This window comes from Conger conger, chromosome 16, assembly GCF_963514075.1.
Source record: "Conger conger chromosome 16, fConCon1.1, whole genome shotgun sequence".
NCBI classification, from domain to species: domain Eukaryota; kingdom Metazoa; phylum Chordata; class Actinopteri; order Anguilliformes; family Congridae; genus Conger; species Conger conger.
The window spans coordinates 16,835,285-16,855,675 of record NC_083775.1 but is presented as its reverse complement, the minus strand read 5'-3'; the positions used below and the strand labels follow the sequence as shown (position 1 = coordinate 16,855,675).

At 43.2% G+C, this 20,391-nt stretch overlaps 1 protein-coding gene across 4 annotated transcripts in view; it reads left to right on the top strand.

The window, feature by feature from the left end:
- The first annotated feature begins 2,239 nt into the window (after nt 1–2,239).
- LOC133115192 (transcription factor MafG) overlaps nt 2,240–20,391 on the top strand; it is a 26,614-nt gene continuing 8,462 nt past the window's right edge. The window contains exon 1 of one of the 4 annotated variants that reach the window (XM_061224980.1): nt 2,240–2,374. Coding sequence is in view for 2 of the 4 variants with exons in the window: in XM_061224978.1 (XP_061080962.1) it covers nt 7,841–7,861 (21 nt within the window). In the remaining 2 variants the exon portion in view is untranslated. Of the gene's footprint in view, nt 2,375–2,630; nt 2,957–3,106; nt 3,174–7,811; nt 7,862–20,391 lie in introns of those variants that run through there. The other 3 variants (XM_061224979.1, XM_061224981.1, XM_061224978.1) reach the window with 3 other exon arrangements.

The following is a 20,391-nucleotide window of genomic DNA, read 5'->3' as shown; positions in this document are numbered from 1 at the left end:
ACCATGCAGGGGTGCACCTGGTCCACAACTATGTTTAGATGGTGGCATGAGTCAAATTGACGTCCACATGAATGCCCACACTCAGGATTTCCCAGCATAACATTGCCCAGAGCATCAAGCTCCAACGGCTTGTCTTCTTCCCACAGTGCATCCTGGTGCCATCTCTTCCCCAGGTAAACAGTGAACACATACCTAGCCGTCCACATGATGTAAAATAAAACGGACTAGGTGGTCTTCCATTGCTTTAAGGTCCAGTTTCGATGCTCATGTGCTCATTGTAGGCGTTGTTGATTGACAGGCCACAGTATCCCTGATGTGAGAGCATTCATGAAGCCTCCCTCCCTTTTCCTTTAGGGCAGCATGAAGTGGCTTTGCATAATTTTGGCAAATTATGATGCAGACAATGAGTACCTTGTGGGTTGCAACCTGCTAGGAGGTAGGTGCAAAGGTGACATCTGGAAGTGAGATTAGACATCAATAGAATTTTGCCTTTGTATAGCCGGTGTGATTTCGATTTGAGGCAACCTTGACAATTGGCCAGACAAAATATGGCTAACTTGTTTGTGCTGTGATCTGTGGTGCTCACACCTCTTACATTTTCCATGAGTCACAACCATGGCTCCACGCCCACTCCCCCCACCCAACCCCCACCCCCCACCAAATAATTCCTTCAATTGGAACGCCAGCACCTGTGTTCCGATCTGTCATAGTGGGGCACCTCCCACTTGCGGTAAAAAATTCTGACTAGAGCAGAACAGAAAGGACAAAGGAGAAGAGGACCCCCCAACAGATGCTTTATCACAGCCCTGCAGCTGGGGTGTGTAGGGGAAGAGCCAGCATTGGTCTAACCACTCTAGTGAAAGCGTGCCCCCCCCCCCCCCCCGCAACCCAAACTTCTGCTTCCTTCTCTGTGTGTCTATAACGGCTCTGTGGCAGACAAAAATACTCTCAGATGAACTCTTAGATAAATAGCTTCTTATTTAAATGCAACAGGATAAGCCATTGCAAAAAATAAAAATAATAAAAGCGGTGCAATATGAGAGACAAAGAGTGATACAGGTCTAAATTTAAAGCAGTGCTTGCTCATTACCTCTGAGCTTCCTGAATGTAGGCTGTGGTCCTCTGTAGGATTAAGTAGGGCAGCTTCACAGCGAACCACATTTCATCTGAAACACTGCTCCCTCAGATTGCGAAAGAAAAAAGGAAAATCCTGATTGTTTGAATTCAAATGTAGCTGACAGATATTTCCCTGGACACACTTGGCCCAGCAAGGAGTCAGTGCTTTCCACAGGGCAGGGCTTGAGACCTTCAGCCTGGCATGTCAAAAGGCCAGTTCATCAGACTTTTCCCACTAAAATCTATAACGTTAGGACCATTCATAGGGGCATGTCATATCAATTTAACTTGCTTAGAAGACACCAGTGTCCAGGATGACTGACATAGTAAGGGTACTTTCTGTACAAGCCATTCATGATGTGACTGAAGCGATCTGACTTGCTATAAGACACTGCACCATTTCCCCACCTTGGTTTTGATAGGTCAAGGCCTGAGAGTTGCGGTCCCTTAACCATCTGGCCACTTTCCTTGACTTCAGTTGAGCAACTTCAGGAGTAATCTACCACAAACCACTGATGGGAGACATGCATTCCGCTTCATCTGAACACAAATGTGCACACAAATACAAACATTGGGTAAAAACAACGGATACTGACATAGATTTCCCGTTCTGTCGTGGTTTCTCTTTAGGGAGTTGTAATCTGATGAGGTCTCAGAGTTTTAGCACCTACAGTCTAAGCAAGGATGTTTCTGGAACTTGCATTGTTGTTGCCAACTAAGCATTTTTACAGGCTAATACCATCCATTCAACACAAATATATTATGTGACTTTGGAATCATTTTAAAGAAAGTTTATTGTCACATTTGTAGCTACCTCCCTCTTTCTTCATAATATTCTGTGCACACATCTGCACATGGGTGTCATTTCTTCAATTACATTTTAAATTGAATGATATACAACCAAGTGTAACTACACCGTTTGCAGTATTACATTTTTAAATGTTTTAAAGAAACGAATAATCAAACAATACGATATACTTTATGTGCAAGAATGTGCGTCCATACATATTTTAGCCTTGCGTCTTTAAATCTTTCTGTCAGTTGCGTAGATCCTTCATGAATGAAACCACGTGACCAAACATCATATGACGTCTGGCTCCAGTACAAGAGAAAGGGATCAACAAGGAGAAAGCGAGGGAGGGAGTTAATATTTTACTATTAAGCCAGTTATACATATATATATATGCGCATTGCATATACATATAATTATTAAATATTGGACCTCCGCGTGCGCGGAAGAGCGTCTATTTTGAGTTTGGTGAGTGCAACTGAGGCTTGATGTCGAAAAGTGAAGGGATATTTTAAGGGTGCTGTGTTATTTTGCTGAGTGTGCACGCCTTCGCCTTCTCCCGCTACTGCCCGTGGTATGTTGCTAGTGTGCAGTTTAGCTACTGGCTAGTGTCGAGGTGAGCGTACATTGTTACAAAGCTAGCTAACTAACTTAAAGGGCTGCTTCGTCACGAATCGCGAATGGTGTGATTAATTCATGAGCTAGACAAAGACGGGATGTGCACAATTACTTAATTTCTGATTATTTCTAAATAATATAAAACGCGAGTTTACGTGGATCGGGGATTCCCTACTTCAACCGGGCGTGAGCCGCTGTGCATGGACAGAGAGCTAGCTGGCTAGCTGTACATCGAGAACTGTAGATTGGGGTCCGCATTCTAACTTTAGCTTTAGTTAGCTACTTGAATAACATTAGCTAGCTAACTAACCAGTGTCATTTGCTTCTGATCTTCTGAGTGAGACTGAATCGGGGACCGTGCCGTTGCTGAACAGCGAGCGAAAGCCAAACACGTCGCTGTTTTGCAGGGTGGCTATGTTATTTTCTGAAGAGGTAAGGTCAGCTGGCGAACGTTGTCATCTCCTTTTTTATGCGTGTGGAGTCGCCAACATGCCTAAACTGAAGAACACTTTCTGTGATCCTGCCAATGGGTTGAGTGTGATTTGTCTAGCTGGCGCTAACGTTAGTTAGCCAAGTTGGAAGTTAACGTTGAATTGTAAGCAAGCTTAGCTGGCTAGGACCGCTAGCGAATATTGCTTGTCTCAAGCTGGTTAGTAGGTGAATTGGGGGAACACAGTTTGATGCCTACATTACGACTTATTTTTCTTAACGTAGCTAAGTTAGTTAATTAAAATGACTATTGCATTGTTTAACTTTCTAGTCTAATTGGCCAGTCTAGCTTGCTTGCTAACAAAATAAAAATAGTGTAATGGTCGGAGCCGAATGTCTTGCTAGCTGTCATCTAGGTGCTGATTCATCACAACGTCGTTACATTTTGTCGCTTCGAGTAGCTAACCAGTTAGATGGCTAGCTACCAGGAAGGCTTGGCATTGGTAACATGCATCTACGGACAAAGGTCTTTGTTGTTGGATAACGATCGATGCTGTGAAGAAATCTGCTGTAACGGTAACCAACGCTAGCTTGTTAACCACTTGCTAACGATGGCGAGGTACATGGCTATCCATCTGACTACCTGGCTGTTAGTGTGAGAAGTGGTAGTTTGTAAACTATTCCACCGTTGTTAATAATATAGCTAACTTACATAGCAAACGTATTTATCAGGTACCTGTTTGCGGGCGCTCACTGTTCATCTAAACACAAACGGGGAAAAAACTGGCTTGCTAGTCTACCATAACGTTACCAATAGTACGTCAAGAGAAAATGAGAACATAAGTACATCATTTTCATTTTTTACACGACCGTGGATACTGGCATGTCGATTTTGTTTGTTTTTTCTCGAGTGTATTATTTCTTTGTATGAAGGAAGACAGCTGTTGAATACCTTGATCGGCAATCACGCAGTTTGCGCAATGGATTGGATTGAATGTGGAGATTTAATATGTATCGGTACAGCAAATACACATAAAAAAAAAAAAAAATGGTTCAAGTAGTCATCAGGTTTTCACATCACTGAAGAGCAGATTTTTTTTTTTTTTTTTTCTTCTACATCGTAACCCTGTTTGCATGCTCTACTACGTAACCGTAGCATATGGCATCACTGTGTGTGTCGTGGTCGCAGAAATTTGAGTCGGGGTACTTAGCTAGTTTTTCATACATTTGAGATTCACTTGCCCTGGTGATATTGATCAATGTTCCGAACTTGGCTTCCGCCCAGAAGGTTGTAGTATTATAGTATAGTTATAGTATTTGAGCGAGGTGTTTACCCCTGGCTTCTTCTTTAATTGAACCGAATGAATGGATACTGTTTAAAAATGTGGGCACTGCAATGAGCTGCAATTTATCCATTGAAGTTCTGCGATGGATGCTCTCTCTCTCTCCCCCTCATATATACAGGCATTTTTTAAAACAAGTTCCCGGGCATGGTAGTACAGTATGCAGACATTAGTTGATTGTGGCCTTGAACCCTGCATCTAGCAGATAGCCTAGGTTTTGACGCTGTGGCTGCAGCTATTTCTATTATGATTTATATAACGTGTGTCAGTAAATCTCAGTGCCTCAATTCAAGACTTTAGCTTGGTTTTGGAGTAAAGTATCGGTTATATAAAATGTTTGCCCTCTTCAGGTGCTTTGGAAAAGGACATCTGCAAACAAGTGTAGACTTAATCAATAATGCATGCTGATGTTCTCCGAGTTCACCGGGTTCAGTTTATTAGTATTGCTTTGACAGCGCATATTCGGATAGTCCTCCCTTGCTTCCTGGTTCACTTCAGGGACGGTAAAATCGGGATGGGAAGGACATGCTGTCACATTTTGCATAGAAACCGGAGAGGAGGTCCACCAATCGGGAAGGACGTTTATTCACCTGTTTGACTCACTCACGCTGCTTCAGTCATCTGCATGTTCAGCTCGCTGTTACTCTGACATGGTGTTGGAATGTCATAGCGAGAGAGTGAGATAGCTATATTATTTTATGCTTTAACCTTAGGCTGTATCCAGTTGGGTATTTATACACTTATGAACAAAGCATACAGTATATCTAATATTTTAACTAGAAATTATTTTTTACTAAACTGTGAAGAAGAGTAAATGAGTCCAGTGGCCCATTAAAAAAATCAAAGGCAGAGGTTGAGAGGCAGCCAGACGGACAGTGAGGGTCCGATGCTCCACTCCAAAGTAGGTTAAGAGAACGTGGTTAGCATGTGCCGTTCCACAGACTGGGGAGACAATGCTGGGATCAGATCTAACAGAAATGTTTCGGAAACATTCCTGTCAGACCTGAAATGGTGGAGGTTTTGAGGTGAAGTGTAGGCTACCTGTTCCGGTGCCTTGGAATCTGACTTCTTCAGGGAAAGGGTGGTGGTGGTCGGAAATGGGGGAATGGGATGGTTTGGGGTGGTTGTTTGTCGGGCGGGGTGGTGGTTTGCCAGGCAGGGAGGTTGGGTAGTTGCAGTGTTGTCGGTAAAATGCCAGGAAAGTTAACGTAGTGCGCAGTGGCTCCTCCGCCCTGTGCAGCTATCCAAGCTGCAGGGCAATGCGGGCACAGGGGTAATTATTACCTCGGTGCCCGCATTGTTTTAAAACACTGCTGTGGAGCGTGAAGTGCTGTTCGAGCTCCTTTCAGAAACCTGAAAGCCACGGGTGGGGGTGACGGCGGGGGTTGGGTTGGGGGTGAGTGGAAGAGGAGGCGGAGGAAATGGGTGGCGGGGGGATTCTAGAAAGATCTGTGGGCTTTTTTCCTGTGTGGGAAGGTTGATGATGAAACACGTTGCAAGCGGAAACTCTGCACGGAGACGCTGCAGCTGAACCGGCCCGCTCTTCTGCAGTACAGCCGGCCGACCGACGGGACCCACCGAACCACAGAAAGAGAGAGCGATGTGACCCTGCTGTTATTCTGTCCTTTGTGAGCCGCGCATAGTTTGCAAGGAGGCTGGGGATCTAGTGCTCTAACCTGTACACCACAGTGCCGGGTCCGTAACATGCCCAAGAACCAGATTACAGCCAGAAGGGCTCTTGGACAGAACGGGTCCTGGGGCCAGAGTGATTCTTGGAAGTCTCTGCAGAAGCAAGCACACAAACGTGTGTGTGTGTGTGTGTGTGTGTGTGTGTGTGTGTGTGGCCTCACTGCAGTGCAGTCAGGGCTGCTTTAGCCCCAGCCTCACTTGCTAGATATAATGGCTGCCCTCAGAAATGTTTTATTCTTCGTAGGTAAATCTTGTATTTGGCAAAGGTGGCCGGGGAGGCTTGGATGGAGTTACCCTTGCACATCGCTGCGTGTCATTGTCAGGTCTTCCATCTTGGCCAGTTCCTAGCCTGCGTGCTGAAGAGGGGGGAAATGGGTCTCTCAAATTCAGATTGTTTGGAAACGCAGTGGGTATGGGCAACCTATGACATTTTCACTTAATCTATCTAGAATGTATTCAACACATTCTGAGGAGAAAAAGGGGGTAAGTGCTGTTTTGAGCGCAATTTAATGGGAGGACTGAATGCACGATACAACATTCGGTTTTTCCGTTTCCTATTTGGTATTGGCATCTCTTGCTGTTGTGTGGGCTGCTATTCAGACTGAAGGCCCTTGAGCAAAGAGCCTGACCTGAATTCCTTTAGTAAATATCCAATCCTGCTGTATAAATGGGAATACATGTAAAAATGTAAGCTATTTTAGTCACCCTGGATAACTGCTAAGCACATAAAAAATGTAACATTTCAAACGAATCTACGGTTAAAAAGAAGCAAAGCAATAATAAGACAACTGTGGTACCCTTTCAGGAATTTGTCTTGCATTTGCAGTCTGTTGGTGCAATACAACTAACTTTTTTGTAAATTATATATTTTTAGTTATATTGACATTGTATTTTTGTTGCTTTGATGGGCAAACATTGGCTCAGTTTTACTTGGTACAGTAGCCTATAGTCTAATATTTTTAATGTTCTGAAATGTTTGCCAAAGAACATTTGCTGGGAGTGCTGCTTCTGCAAAGCCAGAACCTTCCTTGGGGTTGAAATGTAACAGGGATGGGTTGAAATGATTATCTTCAGACTACATTGTTACAGCAGTCGCTTTCCTTTTTGCAGCTACAGTGGCGTGACGGTTGGCTAGATTCTTTAACTCCAGCTATAAGTTTCCTCTCCCCATTTTCATAGCGATGCCATTATTACCTGTGGCCGGAGTCACTCTGTAGTATTGTCAATGGGCAGCACATCAGCCGATTGTACAGCTTCACTTGTCAGACCCCATAACCTCACAGCACCACAACAAGCCTGACCAGGTTGGCCCTGATGATGGAAAGGCGTGCCACCGCCAGAGAAATTCTGCAGATAGACTTTTCAAAGAAAAGTGATACTTAGAAGGAGACAAACAAGAAATAAGGAGAACTGAAGCACTCAAGGCTCAGAAACGCCACACCTTTAATTCAATTGCATTTGATGTTCCTTCCTCAGGGTGAGCTGAAAATGAAAGTCATTGAATGGTTAGTCGCTTCTGAGGAATCATGATCTTCGATCCAGTTGGAGGGAATTAAAATAATGTTAATCATATATTAATCATATATCAATAATTTTAAGAATTATTATTTAGCTGAAGCATTCATCCGACATGACTTACAGTTGATTAGACTAAGCAGGGTATAATCCCCCCTGGAGTAATGTCGGGTAAAGGGCCTTGGTAATGATTCAGGCCTTCATAGATATTGACCAGTGACATAATTCAGATTGCGCAAATCTAATCTCACATCTGCCTTTCCATCTGTTCTAGAGTGCGTCTGGAGTCGAGGCTGCTAAGAGTCATGATGTGCACCAGATTGTGTCATTGAAATATTTCATGCTATTCCAGAATTGCGAGGTGTGACTTCTTCAACAGTATAACGAACAGCTTATCATTGTAACCGTACCGTTGTACTAATTTGTTTTCTAGTTTGAGAGGAGTACTGTTGAACATAACTAACTGGACATTTACCAGATTTTTCCCAATACAAGCCACAGATAAACAGGTTGTCATCACTCTGGAAGTTGACATCTTAAACTGTCAGCTAACTTCCTTGCTGTAAAACTGTATTGCACGCTGAATATGAAAAAAAACAAAAAAAAAAAAAACTCTCACTCCCTGAAGCTTTGTTAGCCAGCAGAAATGGTGGTAATTGGCAGTAATGCAGTTTCTTACTCTTTCTAAAAATGTTAACTTGCTCATTGTTTGTCTCACTGACTCGTATCCAGATTCTGGTGGTATCACTACCGGGAAAATTTAGTATTTCAAAGCTGGCAGTTGGCGTAAACATCCAATTCTCCGAACTGGGTTTGTTGGCGTCCCCACTGACGCTGGTGTAGACAGCTTGCGGCTGCCAGTGTGACTTGAGTGTTCTCACTGAAGTCATATTATTGATTATGTTAAGTTGTTTATAAAAAAGAAAAAACAGAAGCATTCTTCTGACCGTGTTCTCAGTGAAACCGTGTCATAGCCGAATACGGTATCTCTACATGAGGTACTATATATGTTTATTTTCTACTGGTGAAGTTTGATCATACATCATACATAATGTAATGTAATGTAATGTAATGTAATACATTTTATAATGCCCATTTCACATGGTGACATGTATAATGTTGGGTATTCTTGCAATAGGCTGTAGTAATCAATTGAATTAATCTAGCACAGCACATCCGAATACGACTTTGGACTTGAGCCCTCTGGTCCCAGATGGAGATTGAATAAGCAACATGCTTTCATAGAGGAGAGGGGTGCTTTTAGAGTTGGGAGTACATGTATAGTGTTGCGGTTTGTGGAGGGTAGAGGTGTACGTACAGAAGACAGGGCTTTTATAGAGGAGAGGGGTGCTTATAGAGTAGGGGGGTACATATATAGTGTTGAGGTTTGTGGAGGGTAGAGGTGTACGTACAGAAGACAGGGCTTTTATAGAGCAGAGGGGTGCTTATAGAGTAGGGGGTACATGTATAGTGTTGAGGTTTGTGGAGGGTAGAGGTGTACGTATGGAATACAGGGCTTTTATAGAGGAGAGGGGTGCTTATAGAGTAGGGAGTACATGTATAGTGTTGAGGTTTGTGTAGAGTAGAGGCGTACGTACAGAAGACAGGGCTTTTATAGAGGAGAGGGGTGCTTATTGAGTAGGGGGGTACGTATATAGTTTTGAGGTTTGTGTAGAGTAGAGGCGTACGTACAGAAGACGGGTTTTATAGAGGAATGGGGAAGTCTCCAAAGACCCTGGTCTGCTGATGACATTGGCACGGTGTGCACTGCACCTTTGAAATGACCCTCTTTGTGTTTGACGGACGCATAATTGCAATCAAGTAAAGGCTGTTGGATCAACTGCTGTTTTTATGCAAACATGAATCTTTTTGTTTTTCCCCTGGAGGAGTGCTTTAGAGGTGTAGGGCTATCAATCAACTAAAAAGGTTTAAATACGCTGTAGGTGTAGTCAGAACTTGTGGAAGTCTCCAAGAGAGGCAGAATGAAAACAGCCCCTGCAGTAAGCTGCTGGGAGCTCTGGTCTGTTTGTTTTTAGTCTTCCCTCTGGACCAAGGTGATTATTCTGCTTGTGTTGGCAATCTCTGTGTTTTTGTATCTTTTTTTTCCCTCCGTCTTTCATTTTCTGCTGACCTCAGAAGGGTAAGGAAAAGAATAATCCCTAAATTACATCCCTTACCTCCTGTCCTCTGTGGAAAGGAGACCAAATTAACCTACAAGGTCTTCCTCTGGACAAACGTTGCAAAAAAAAAAAAAAAAAAAAACCCAAGCACCACAACCCCCTTACATTGCAGTTTTATTTTTTGCTTAGGTTAGGAAATCACACAGGCCTGGTACCCTAAATGGGAAAATGTGTAGACAGGATTTTTCTTTTTACCCCTCACATCTAATACCACAATATGATTTTTTTTTCCCTTCAGAAAAGTGCTGAACATTTTATTTTTCCTTTTTGTCGCTCTTTTCTGGTGCTCTGAATACCTCTCTTGTAGTTAATGGCTTTCCCGCTCGGCACCTGCCGTTCTTCAGTAGGATGAATAAATTGATGTCAGCCTTGGTCTTCGGAGGCGTCAAGCTTCTAATTTGTGGCGGACGCACCTTGTTAGATTGTCGCCTTTGCTTAGCTTGATGGAGGGGTGATTACATCAGAGAACAAGACCCACTTTTGAAGGAGAACATTAAAAGTCACAAATGAGACACTGGCTATTGACATGAGGGCAGACTTGAATGTTGAGACTTGGAATACGAGGAGAAATCTTTATCAAAGTACTTAACTGAAAATGTGTTTTTTTGCTCATTACTTACTGGCAGTGGCCTCCTTGGATGTCGCTGTCTCTACTGTGCCAGGTAGCAGGTGTAACGGATATTTATCAAGTAGTTAATAAATATCGTCTTAGAGATTTAGAAGTGAGTCTGAGGATTGGCCTTTTCACAGTGCAACCTGTGCTCAACCTGTTCTTCTCTTTCACTAATCTGTTTAAATTGGTTTGAAAACCTCTTATGGACCTTGTGTGATCAGCCCAGCTAACACAAAGCATTCTCACAATGTTGCCGCCATGTAATGTCAATGTTGCAACTTTCACAAACTATTCCAGCAACATAGTTCCCAGCAGAAGAGCCTGTCTCTCGAAAAAATGATGTGTTTGGACTTCTTCCGAAGTCGGGGATAAGAAAATAGATGTGGAAACGACTAATAAGGAGCTCCACAAATTAGAATGTCGATGGAAGGAGAAACTGAACAGCACTGACTGTGATTGTTTTTTTCTGGCTGTACGTCCTGTTTTTTTGATGATGGGACTATAGCTAGAAGGTATCCACTATCGCAAGTATAGGCTTTATTTTTGTTGTTGTTACCAGCATACTCTGTAATTGGTGGAGAACTCCTCTCTGGTTTCTAAGGGAAAAGTGATGACGCCTAACATCCTGTCCCGATTTTATTATCCCTGGTGTGGGGTGGGGGTGGGGGTGCCGAGGGGTTTCTGAGGGCATGCCCGGAGCTGATTTGGTAATTACAGTTCCGTTGTTCTGCCATTTATTTACTCCGTGTTGCACAACCAGATTGTGATTCTTTACAGACCGCACTGACAAAAGGTAAATTAAAGGAAAATATAGCTGCAAGCAGCAATTAAGGGGGCCAAGCGCTCGGTCAGAAATGCATATGCCAAAAAAAACATGTATGTGGGTTAGTTTGCCTAGAAAGTTCCGTATGTCTCCTGCGCTGTTGAAGTCCATAGTACCTACCACCTTGTGTTTTAATCAGACCAATTCTGTGTGACTGTCCTCACAATGTTGTTGTAAATGGTAAGGGTGTGACCAGTTAAATGGTTAACTGGTTAACCGAAACTCATTTGTAACCGGTTACAAAAAATTCATAACCGATAACCCTAACTGCAATTGATAACCGATAACCGTTATTAAAATAAATGCATGTTCATCACTAGGCATATTATTGCAGTTCTAAACGATTCTAAACTGGCAATCGACAAGCTTCTGTAGTTTGAGCAAGCAATCTGGACAGTAGGGTGTCTCGGTGGCGCAGCCTGTAGAGCACTGACCGCATGCTCATTGCGAGCCACGACGTCGGCGGTTCGAATCCGACCGTCCGACATGTCTTCCCCTCTCTCTCGCTCCCATTCTTCCTGTCTCTCTATACTATATACTGTCCAATAAAGCTGAAAAAGGCCTAAAAAATATCTTTAAAAAAAAATAAAAAAAATGAATGCTACAGTATTAGAGATATCAAATAATTTCTGTAGCTATTGGCTGACTTATGGCTTATTGTAACTATGTTGTTTCTTAAAGTTCACAGAAGATCCGTGTTTATTCGTTGACACACAAACTACCCGCAGACTGAACATAGCTTTCCACTATGCTGTGTCTACAAGTAGACAAAGGAATACTTCATTGGAGAAATGTTGGACTAAATATTACAATACGCTGTCCACAAGCAATCGGCGGCCATTTTAGAGGGTCAAGAATGCAAACACCGAATGGAATTGAATGCTACAGTACTATAGTTGTCAAATATTTTTTGTGTGTTTTAAATCTAGATTTTAGTTCACTTATGGCTTATTCTATAGTGTTTCTTCATCCGTGTTTATTCGTTGACACGCAAATTCAAGCTGGCAAACTGAACTTCACTATCTACGTACAAATAAATAAAGCAATACATTATCATTAGGCTATTTATTGGATATTGAAAGCGAAAATTCCCCTCTTTCAACGAAAAGTGGACACGTTAATGTCACCACCACGATTGTCCCACGCTATATAAAATGCATTGGAATATAAAATGCAAGTTTACCGTCACATAAAAATATATCAAATTGTACAGAGACCTGTATTGGCAGGAAAATAAAATCATTAGACCAGTCGCCTTTGGTAAAATCGACCCGGTGTTATATTCTATCAGCCAAATAATGCGTGACCACAGAATTTTGAGTGCACAACCCGGTGCAAACAAAGTTGTTCACTGCAGCATATTTGCAGATTGCATGCCAATCAAGTCCATCTGGCAGAAGCCATAGGGACAAGGGATGAAAACATGAAGAATTATTATTTTTAACCGATGCATTAAAAAAAAAATAACACACGTAAACTACAGGGATTTCTGCAACTGTGAGGTTACACTGCACAATGTCAATGCAAAGGTAAATATTCAATTTGGCAATTAGGCTGATTTACCATTATCGGACTTACAAGGTTGATATTTAACTACTGAAGTGGCCCAAAATGAAGTTTGAAAATTCAATACAATTTCTCAGTAATTCAGTCAATAAATTAAAAAGATATGACCCCTAGCGGTCATAAGCAGTATCGGTTAACCGGTTAACCGTTAAAAAAATGGGATGGTTACCGGTTCCAAAAACTGATTTGTCACATCCCTAGTAAATGGACACACCACTTTTTATCACTTTGAGTGTAACTATTTGTGATTTATTAGCATCTTGATTGAAAAGCAATTGGATTACTGGGGGCAGGTTTAGCATCTTTGTTTATATACATTTAAAAGATATTCAACAGTACATGCAATATCTGAAATAGTGCAAAGCAGTCACACCGTCTAAGGGGACACAGATTTCAAGTGTTTTTAAATTATTCAAAATGGTGGAAGATTCATTTAGATGCTCTTCTGGTTCCTTGCAACAAATATGTTCCTCATGATGAGGGGGATCTATTGACAGTTTTGGGTTGCTAGGACAAACATGACAGCAGTTATCATTGTTTAAATATCGCAAATTCAATTTACTGCTGTATCATCTTGGCCAATTTGCCAAGACGATACAGGATTTATCAGGATGCCAAGAATCGTATCAGTCCTATGTGGTAAGGCTAGAACTGAGGCGTTTCATCATTTTTTATTTTGTCAAAATGTTTAGGATTTATTAGCTGTAAAATGCCGTGCCTGCATGCACATTTATTGGCTTATGGCTGCCATTTTTTTTTTAGCAACAACTCTGTTTATATAGCCTAACCAAAGAAGATATTAGTTGGTTGCTATAAACCATGGTTTTTGAACAGGAGACATGGGTATGGTTTAGGAACAGGTAGATTCAGAAGGCTTTTTAGAATTCATGGTTTTAAGTTGAAAATTTGAGCACTTTGACTTGGGAAAATCTATGGATGCTTGTTTTGTCAGTAGTATGAGTTTCATTTTTGTTCAACTTAAATAGAACCACCATGAGGCCCATCTGTGTCAAACTTGCACATTTGCTGAACTACACAAGAATCTATCATTCTGCCAAGTTTGATAAAAAGCAACCAGGTGGTTTGGCCAGAATATTTGAAAAACGGCAGAAGAATAATACATATATCTGTAAGCAGCAATGGGGGCAGCCAGCAGAATTCTTTTTTTTTTTTGCAGGGGCTTTCACAAATGCGAAGGAAGTAGACAGACTAAGATACACATTGTTGGGCTAAGTGTTACCTTATGATTATTGTTAAAATGTGCATGCTAAATGCTATCCTAATACATGACTCACTAGCTTAGCTAATGCTAGCATGCACATACTATGACATTGGAATGTTCAAACTAGCATGCATTAGCTCAGCTCTACTCAAAGTGCTACGTCCTGCGGTCCGCCGTGTTTGCATGTATTTGCTCCTACTGTGCACTACACCAACCGATTTCATTAATTAGCTTGCCTGAGCCAAGCAGGTAAAATAATTGGTGAAATCGGGTGCTGTAGCGCACGGTAAGAGGAAATGCCCGCTGACACTGCGGCCCGCAGGACTTGGAGTTGAGTGCCGCTGAGCTAATGCATGCTATTATTATCTTCCACTGCATTGCTGTAAGCATGCTGGCACTAGCATGCTAATATTATCATAATATACAGATTCTAGTTTATACTTGTATGCATTAGCTAGCAGGGTGTTATAGTAAATGTTAGCATGCTAGTGTTATCACGCTGATGTTATAGTATACCAATGGCAGGCGATGTTTTAATATGCTTTACCTTCCTCTGCATTCCTGTAAACATTAGTGTGCTAGTCTGGTTAACATAAAAAGCAGACTGTGCCCTTTGCCTTTGAGTTCCAAATGCTGTAAATGTAGAGCTGTGGCTTACAATCTTGGGGGACCTTGTGTATGCTGGGTTTCATTCCGACCACATTTGGGAAAGTGAAAGTAGCTGTTCATTTTTTTCAAGAGATTATCATGTTTAGAAAAATTGTTTACCCTCTTAAGCCATATTATGTCCAAAATAGCTATGTTCACATTGTGTTTATTATACTGCAAATAATTGTGTGAGGAGAAGTAACACATTTTTATGGTAGACTGTGGTGAATCAATAGGTTCCTAATTAGGTTGTTCAACAGGTTATTTAGTATTTTTGTTCATTAAACACATAAACACAATGAAGGCTTGGGATGCCATTTGTTTCTTCAAATTCTTCGCTATCAACCAAATGGTTTAGTGGTCATGTGTTCACACTTTCACCAATATAATAAGAGGCTATTGATTCATGCCAGTCCAATTGTTGCAATTGCACAAACTAGTGGATATTCGACTCTTATTCGTCATGGCATGCATAACACTTTCTAACATAATGTGGCTTAACAGGGTAAATAATTCATATTTTCATGTTTAGAGGAATTAAGATGAATGAACAGTTTATTGAAATTCTGAGATTTCAATTGTGGTTGAAACAAAATCTAGCATACACATTTTGAGAACCACTGAACTATACTAAACACTAGACATTTATAGCCTAATTTAACCATTGTCAGCACAATATTACAGAGTTGACTACATGACCATTACACACTGTACATCTACGACTCTTTCTGTTAACATTGTTTCAGAGTGGGTATTGAAATCTCAGCCTCATGATTGCGAGGTCAGAGGTCTCTGCCTGTGTGATTTATTATTTCTTTTTTCAAGTATTTTTTTATAAGACAATCCAATGGAAGTATTTCTGCTAGTTTATTACCAAATTGAAAAATGTAATTTGATCATCTGGTGTTATGGAATTGATATCTAGTAGTATCAATTGAATATCAGTCCAAGTTAAGGTGCTTTATCAGTTTTAGTCTATGACTGTGTTAATTTACCTCAATCAGAATTTTGTCTAAGTCTAAATACAGAATTTAAATAATCGGTGCATTTTTGTTCTGCAGTTGTTTCTGTCATCAGGAAAGAATGGCTCTGAAAGTGATTCCAGTGATATAATTTGTCACTGTCATTGTCGTTGTAGTTGTGGTGTGGACTCACTGTAACTTTACCTAGTCTTGCTGAAATACTTGCTTCAATGTCAGTGTTTAGTTTTTTTTTCATGAAAGTTGGACAATGCAGAAGTGAGATTTGTCTGTACAGCATTTACATTTTCATTCATAGCCCCATTCATTTTTAAGCTATCTGAAAACCTTACAGAATTCATGTTGAAAAGTGTGATGTGATGCCCGTGAGCGGTTTTCGTGTCCATTGGCCCAAAGAAAAAAGTTTTGTTACGTAGTTATTAAAAAGGATCTGGGTGATGGGCTTTGGAATTCACACTCGGTATGAAAGATTTGTCTCCCCGGGCAAGTTCAGGTTATAACCTCACAGTGTCAGACTCCCTATTGGGGGTATACATCCGCTTGGGACCAAACTGGGGCTTACATGCAAAGTTTCAAAGATGTTCGGTTCATGGAAAGGCAGTTTTTGGTTTTAAGAAAGTGGAACACTCGGGTGAAAGGCACCTTTGTTTTCTTGGCCCCCTAATGAAGGAAATGTACACAAGGAGTTTGCGTCTCATAGACTTGCCAGTCTGCGTAATTCGCTTAAGTGTCCTCCTCCTTGTCCACTCTGTGACTTACCCCCTCCTTCCTCCTACCCCAAAGGGTGAGATCGATTTAAAAACAGCACCAGCTGAAGCGTCTGGTTTCCAGGAATTCAACAAAGAGACTGTGGTAGTCAACTCAAATTGTAGCTTTTATCCACGAGAGACTTTTAGTCACAAGTGACCTGTGTCCCCCCAGCTGGCACAGCTGGTTCCCAGACTCAGGAGAGGGGGGCTTGAGGCTGGAGCTGTTGTGTAGGATCAGCTCTTATCACGCTTTTTATTCAATTAACCGGCCACTCCCCCACCCCCTCCTCGCCCCATCCCATCTCCTCCACAACAGGAGGTCACACCGATGGCAATCGCGCTGCTTCAGTTCAACTTCGGAACCGTTTAATTGGAGGCTTGGTCTGGGTCTGTGCTGAGATCAGGCTTTTTTTTTTTCCTTTCCCTCCCCCCCACTCGTAACCCCCCAAACTACCCCCCCGTGCTCTGTTCTCAAGCTGTTCTTAAGCTTCTACAAATGTGTTGAGGATGCAGTTTCAACACGCAGTCTCTCTCTCTCTCTCTTTTTCTCTTTCTCTTGCGCGCTCTCTCTCTCTAGCTATGCTCAGCATTTTCTCCTCTGTTGTGGGTGCGATATCTCTGCTGAAGTTAATCGGCTCAGAGGTGTCAGCGTTCTTGTTGGCGATTCATAAAAATTCAGCCTGCTCTTGCAAAAGCATGCCTCTGTGCTCGTACTGTGCGTACGCGCACACACACGCACATACACACACACGCACGTACGCACACACACACACACACACGCCCACACACACACACGCACGCCCACACACACACACACGCACGCCCACGCACACACACACACACACTTCCGCACACACTCCGCGCCGGCAAAAGCGGCAAAGCGCCCGGTTTCAGGTGCAGATGCGCATTTGTGCACGGTGTTAAAAAGGGACGCGTCTCCTCCCAGCATCCTCCTCTGTTCTGACATGAATATTAAGCGCCCTGCCGGGACGGCGAGCCGCGCTGATGAAAAGCCGCCGCCGTTTCCAGGCCGCGCTCTCGGGCCGCCATATTTTACACCGCTCGACGACAGCTGCTGCTCTCAGAGGAGCCGCTGGTGACGGGACCGGGAGGGAGGCGTACCCCTGGGGAGACATTTAAGAGGCGCGCTAAAATGTCATGGCAAAAAAAACCCCACCGAAATAAAGATGAAAAGAAAGCTCCTGGCCTCATCTGCATGCCATAGTAATAGTAGTTACTAGTAGTAATACACAGGAGAATTTCAGAGCTGTTCAGTATGTCTGTGTTTCTGCGTTTGTGTGTGTGTGTGTGTGTGTGTGTGTGTGTGTGTGCACGTGTGCGTACGTGTGTTACATACACGTGGATGTGTTTGTATGGGCGCATGCAGTCGAGGCACCTTGACTTGATCTGCTGTAGGTCGTTCGCCATGTTCAGGATTCAAAGGAGGAGACTCGGAGAATGCCCACCCCTCCCGCATTGTTTTACATATTCATCCCACTGGGCACGCTCAGTGACTGGGCCGGACGGAGCTGTGCTGGGCAGCTGTGGCGTGCCATTGGTCAGGTTCCTCCATGTGACACGGGCCTTGACTTGACCGTGCGATCCATTTCGTTACATAGGCCACTCCCTCCCCTAAGCGCCCTGGGGGCATCTGATTCCAGGTCCCACCATGCTGCAACGACAGCTTGCTCTCTGCCAATTCCACACTCCCAAGAGGATTAAGGTGCCCAGAGAAGTGGGTGTGTGTGTGTGTGTGTGTGTGTGTGTGTGTGTGTGTGTGTGTGTGTGTGTGTGTGTGTGTGTGGGGTGGGGGGCGGGGGGCATGGGGGGGGGGGATTTCTTATAAATAAGGGATTTCTTATTTTCACACCTTTAACCGTTTCACTCTGTCGTTTCCTGTGGTTGCGCACAAGGTGTGGTGACGAGAAGAGGCACGTGAATGACGTCTGGACACAAATACGAAAGTGACATTTGCAGTAAAGCCCTCCTGCTCGGCTCCACAGAACTAGGCTTTGTTCTTGCTTGCTATATATATATATATTTTTTTTTTGCTTTCGCTCAGTTTTATTTTTCCTGCTTCAGTTGCTGTAAGAAATGTAAGGCAGCTCTACGAGCTTTCTCTGACTTGCTGCGGTGGTTTGCTGAAGTTTCCCTGCCACTGGGTGTGCTTGGGTCTCCGGTGCTCACGGACCGTGTTTAGGAATCTGCTGAGTCATGGTGACTTGTGATATTCACCCAGTCTCGGGGCAGTTTAGGTGAAGCCCAGAAAAGAACACCCCCCCCCCCCCCACAGAGGTTATTTTGGTTTGTTGTATAAATGCACCCCCTCCCCCCGATTAATACTTTGTCCATTTTGTTGACCCAGGCCTGTCGTATACATCTGAGCAAAACAACATAAATGTTGGTTTAATAAGGTATGGCTTCTGGTATTCCCTGTCTATTCCTCTACAGGGAGTGGAGTAGGTGCTTTTTCACATGATTGTGTGTGTGTGCGCGTGCGTGCGCGTGCGTGTGTGTGGGTGTTCACCATGAGCTGATATGACTCTACTCTCTATGAATCTACTGTTTCCATGGATGTTTTTGTTTAAAAACCTCAGTAGCAAAGATAGTTTAACCTTTAGGTTATTTATTTACTGTTTAATCCCAGGTGAAGTAAATGACTGGTCAAGTTATGCATCATTTCATTTGACTGTTGGAGGAAAGCTAATCTCCTTAGTGTCGATGATATGATACCTTCTGTAGATACCAGTGCCGTTTACTGCGTATGTGTGCCCATGGTTATATAAAACTGCAGAAACTAGCAATGAAATAACCCCTTATCCTGAAAACCAAATGTGTTGTCTTTATTGAGCAATAATGCCATAGTCCATTGTGGAAATCTTTAAAAAAACAGTTTTATTTTTGTCTTGTATAAGTGTAGGTCTGCACACTTACTTTCTTCAGCTTGTGTTTGGACCTACAGAGAGAAACGCTTTGACTTTATTCCTTCTGAGCTTGTCTCATCACCAAGTTTTCCAGTTTCTCTCTTGTCTGTTAAAAGCCCAGCCTGGGTTTCTGCTGTCCTCTGGATGCCTTCTCTCTTCACTCAGACCAGACCACACACACACACACACACGCACACACACACACACGAGCACTGAGAGAGAGCCCAGACAGTCTGCATTTAAAAAAAAAAAAAAAACGTATTCATATTTTGTGGATGTTTATTATAGAACATCTCAAGCACGAGCTGCCAGAAAAGCATTGATCCATAAAGTTTACACCCGCGTTTACAAGACTGTTCAGTCAGTCGGGATGGAATTGCATCGTACTGGAGGCTGAGATGGGGCAGGGATGGGGGGGGGGGGGGTCGTTACGGGGTGTCGGGGGGCTAGATCAGCCAACAAAATGTTGGCCCTGCAGCGTAGCATTTAGAGACGCTGGCAAATCTGATTTCAAACTGTTGATGTTGCATCTTCAATGCCACGTTCGGCTCCGTAAGCAGACTGGAGATGATCTAATAGGCTTGACTCATCACTTCCTTCAGTAGATTATACGGAGTGTACAGGGCTCAGAAGATCTCATTACTGTTGCGGGAAGTGCAGCAGGTTGGTCATTTGCAGGGGCTCTGGTGTTATGGGTGGAGTGCGATCAGGCTTTTACTGCGAGAGTCGTTGGAAGTCAACCCCGGTCTCCGCGCCAGTCCTGTTATCAGCCCTCGGCAGTACTGCCCCCTATGGGCCATTTTACCCAATGCCCAGGTCCGATCCTTCCTTGATTGGTTCAGGGGAGCCGTACCTCACCGTTGCCGTGGCGATGCCCCCCCCCCCCCCCCCCCCCCCCACACACTGCTGGCTCAGACGGGTTTTGGTGGCTATACTCGTCTGGGTGGTTTCTCGTCCCTGCTCTGCGTAACACGCTGGCATACAAGCGCACATGCACACGTCACAAGTAACCTACCCACAGACGTATGCTTTGCCCTTGCACATTACAGTCATGTCAATGTTCGGATGAGTCTCTGTACAAGGCTCGGCACAGAAAGCATTACCTCTGTGATCAGAGCAGGACACTGGGTGGGTTTGAACATTGAACGCTAACTTTGGCAAGATTTATCAATAGCTAAAATACTTT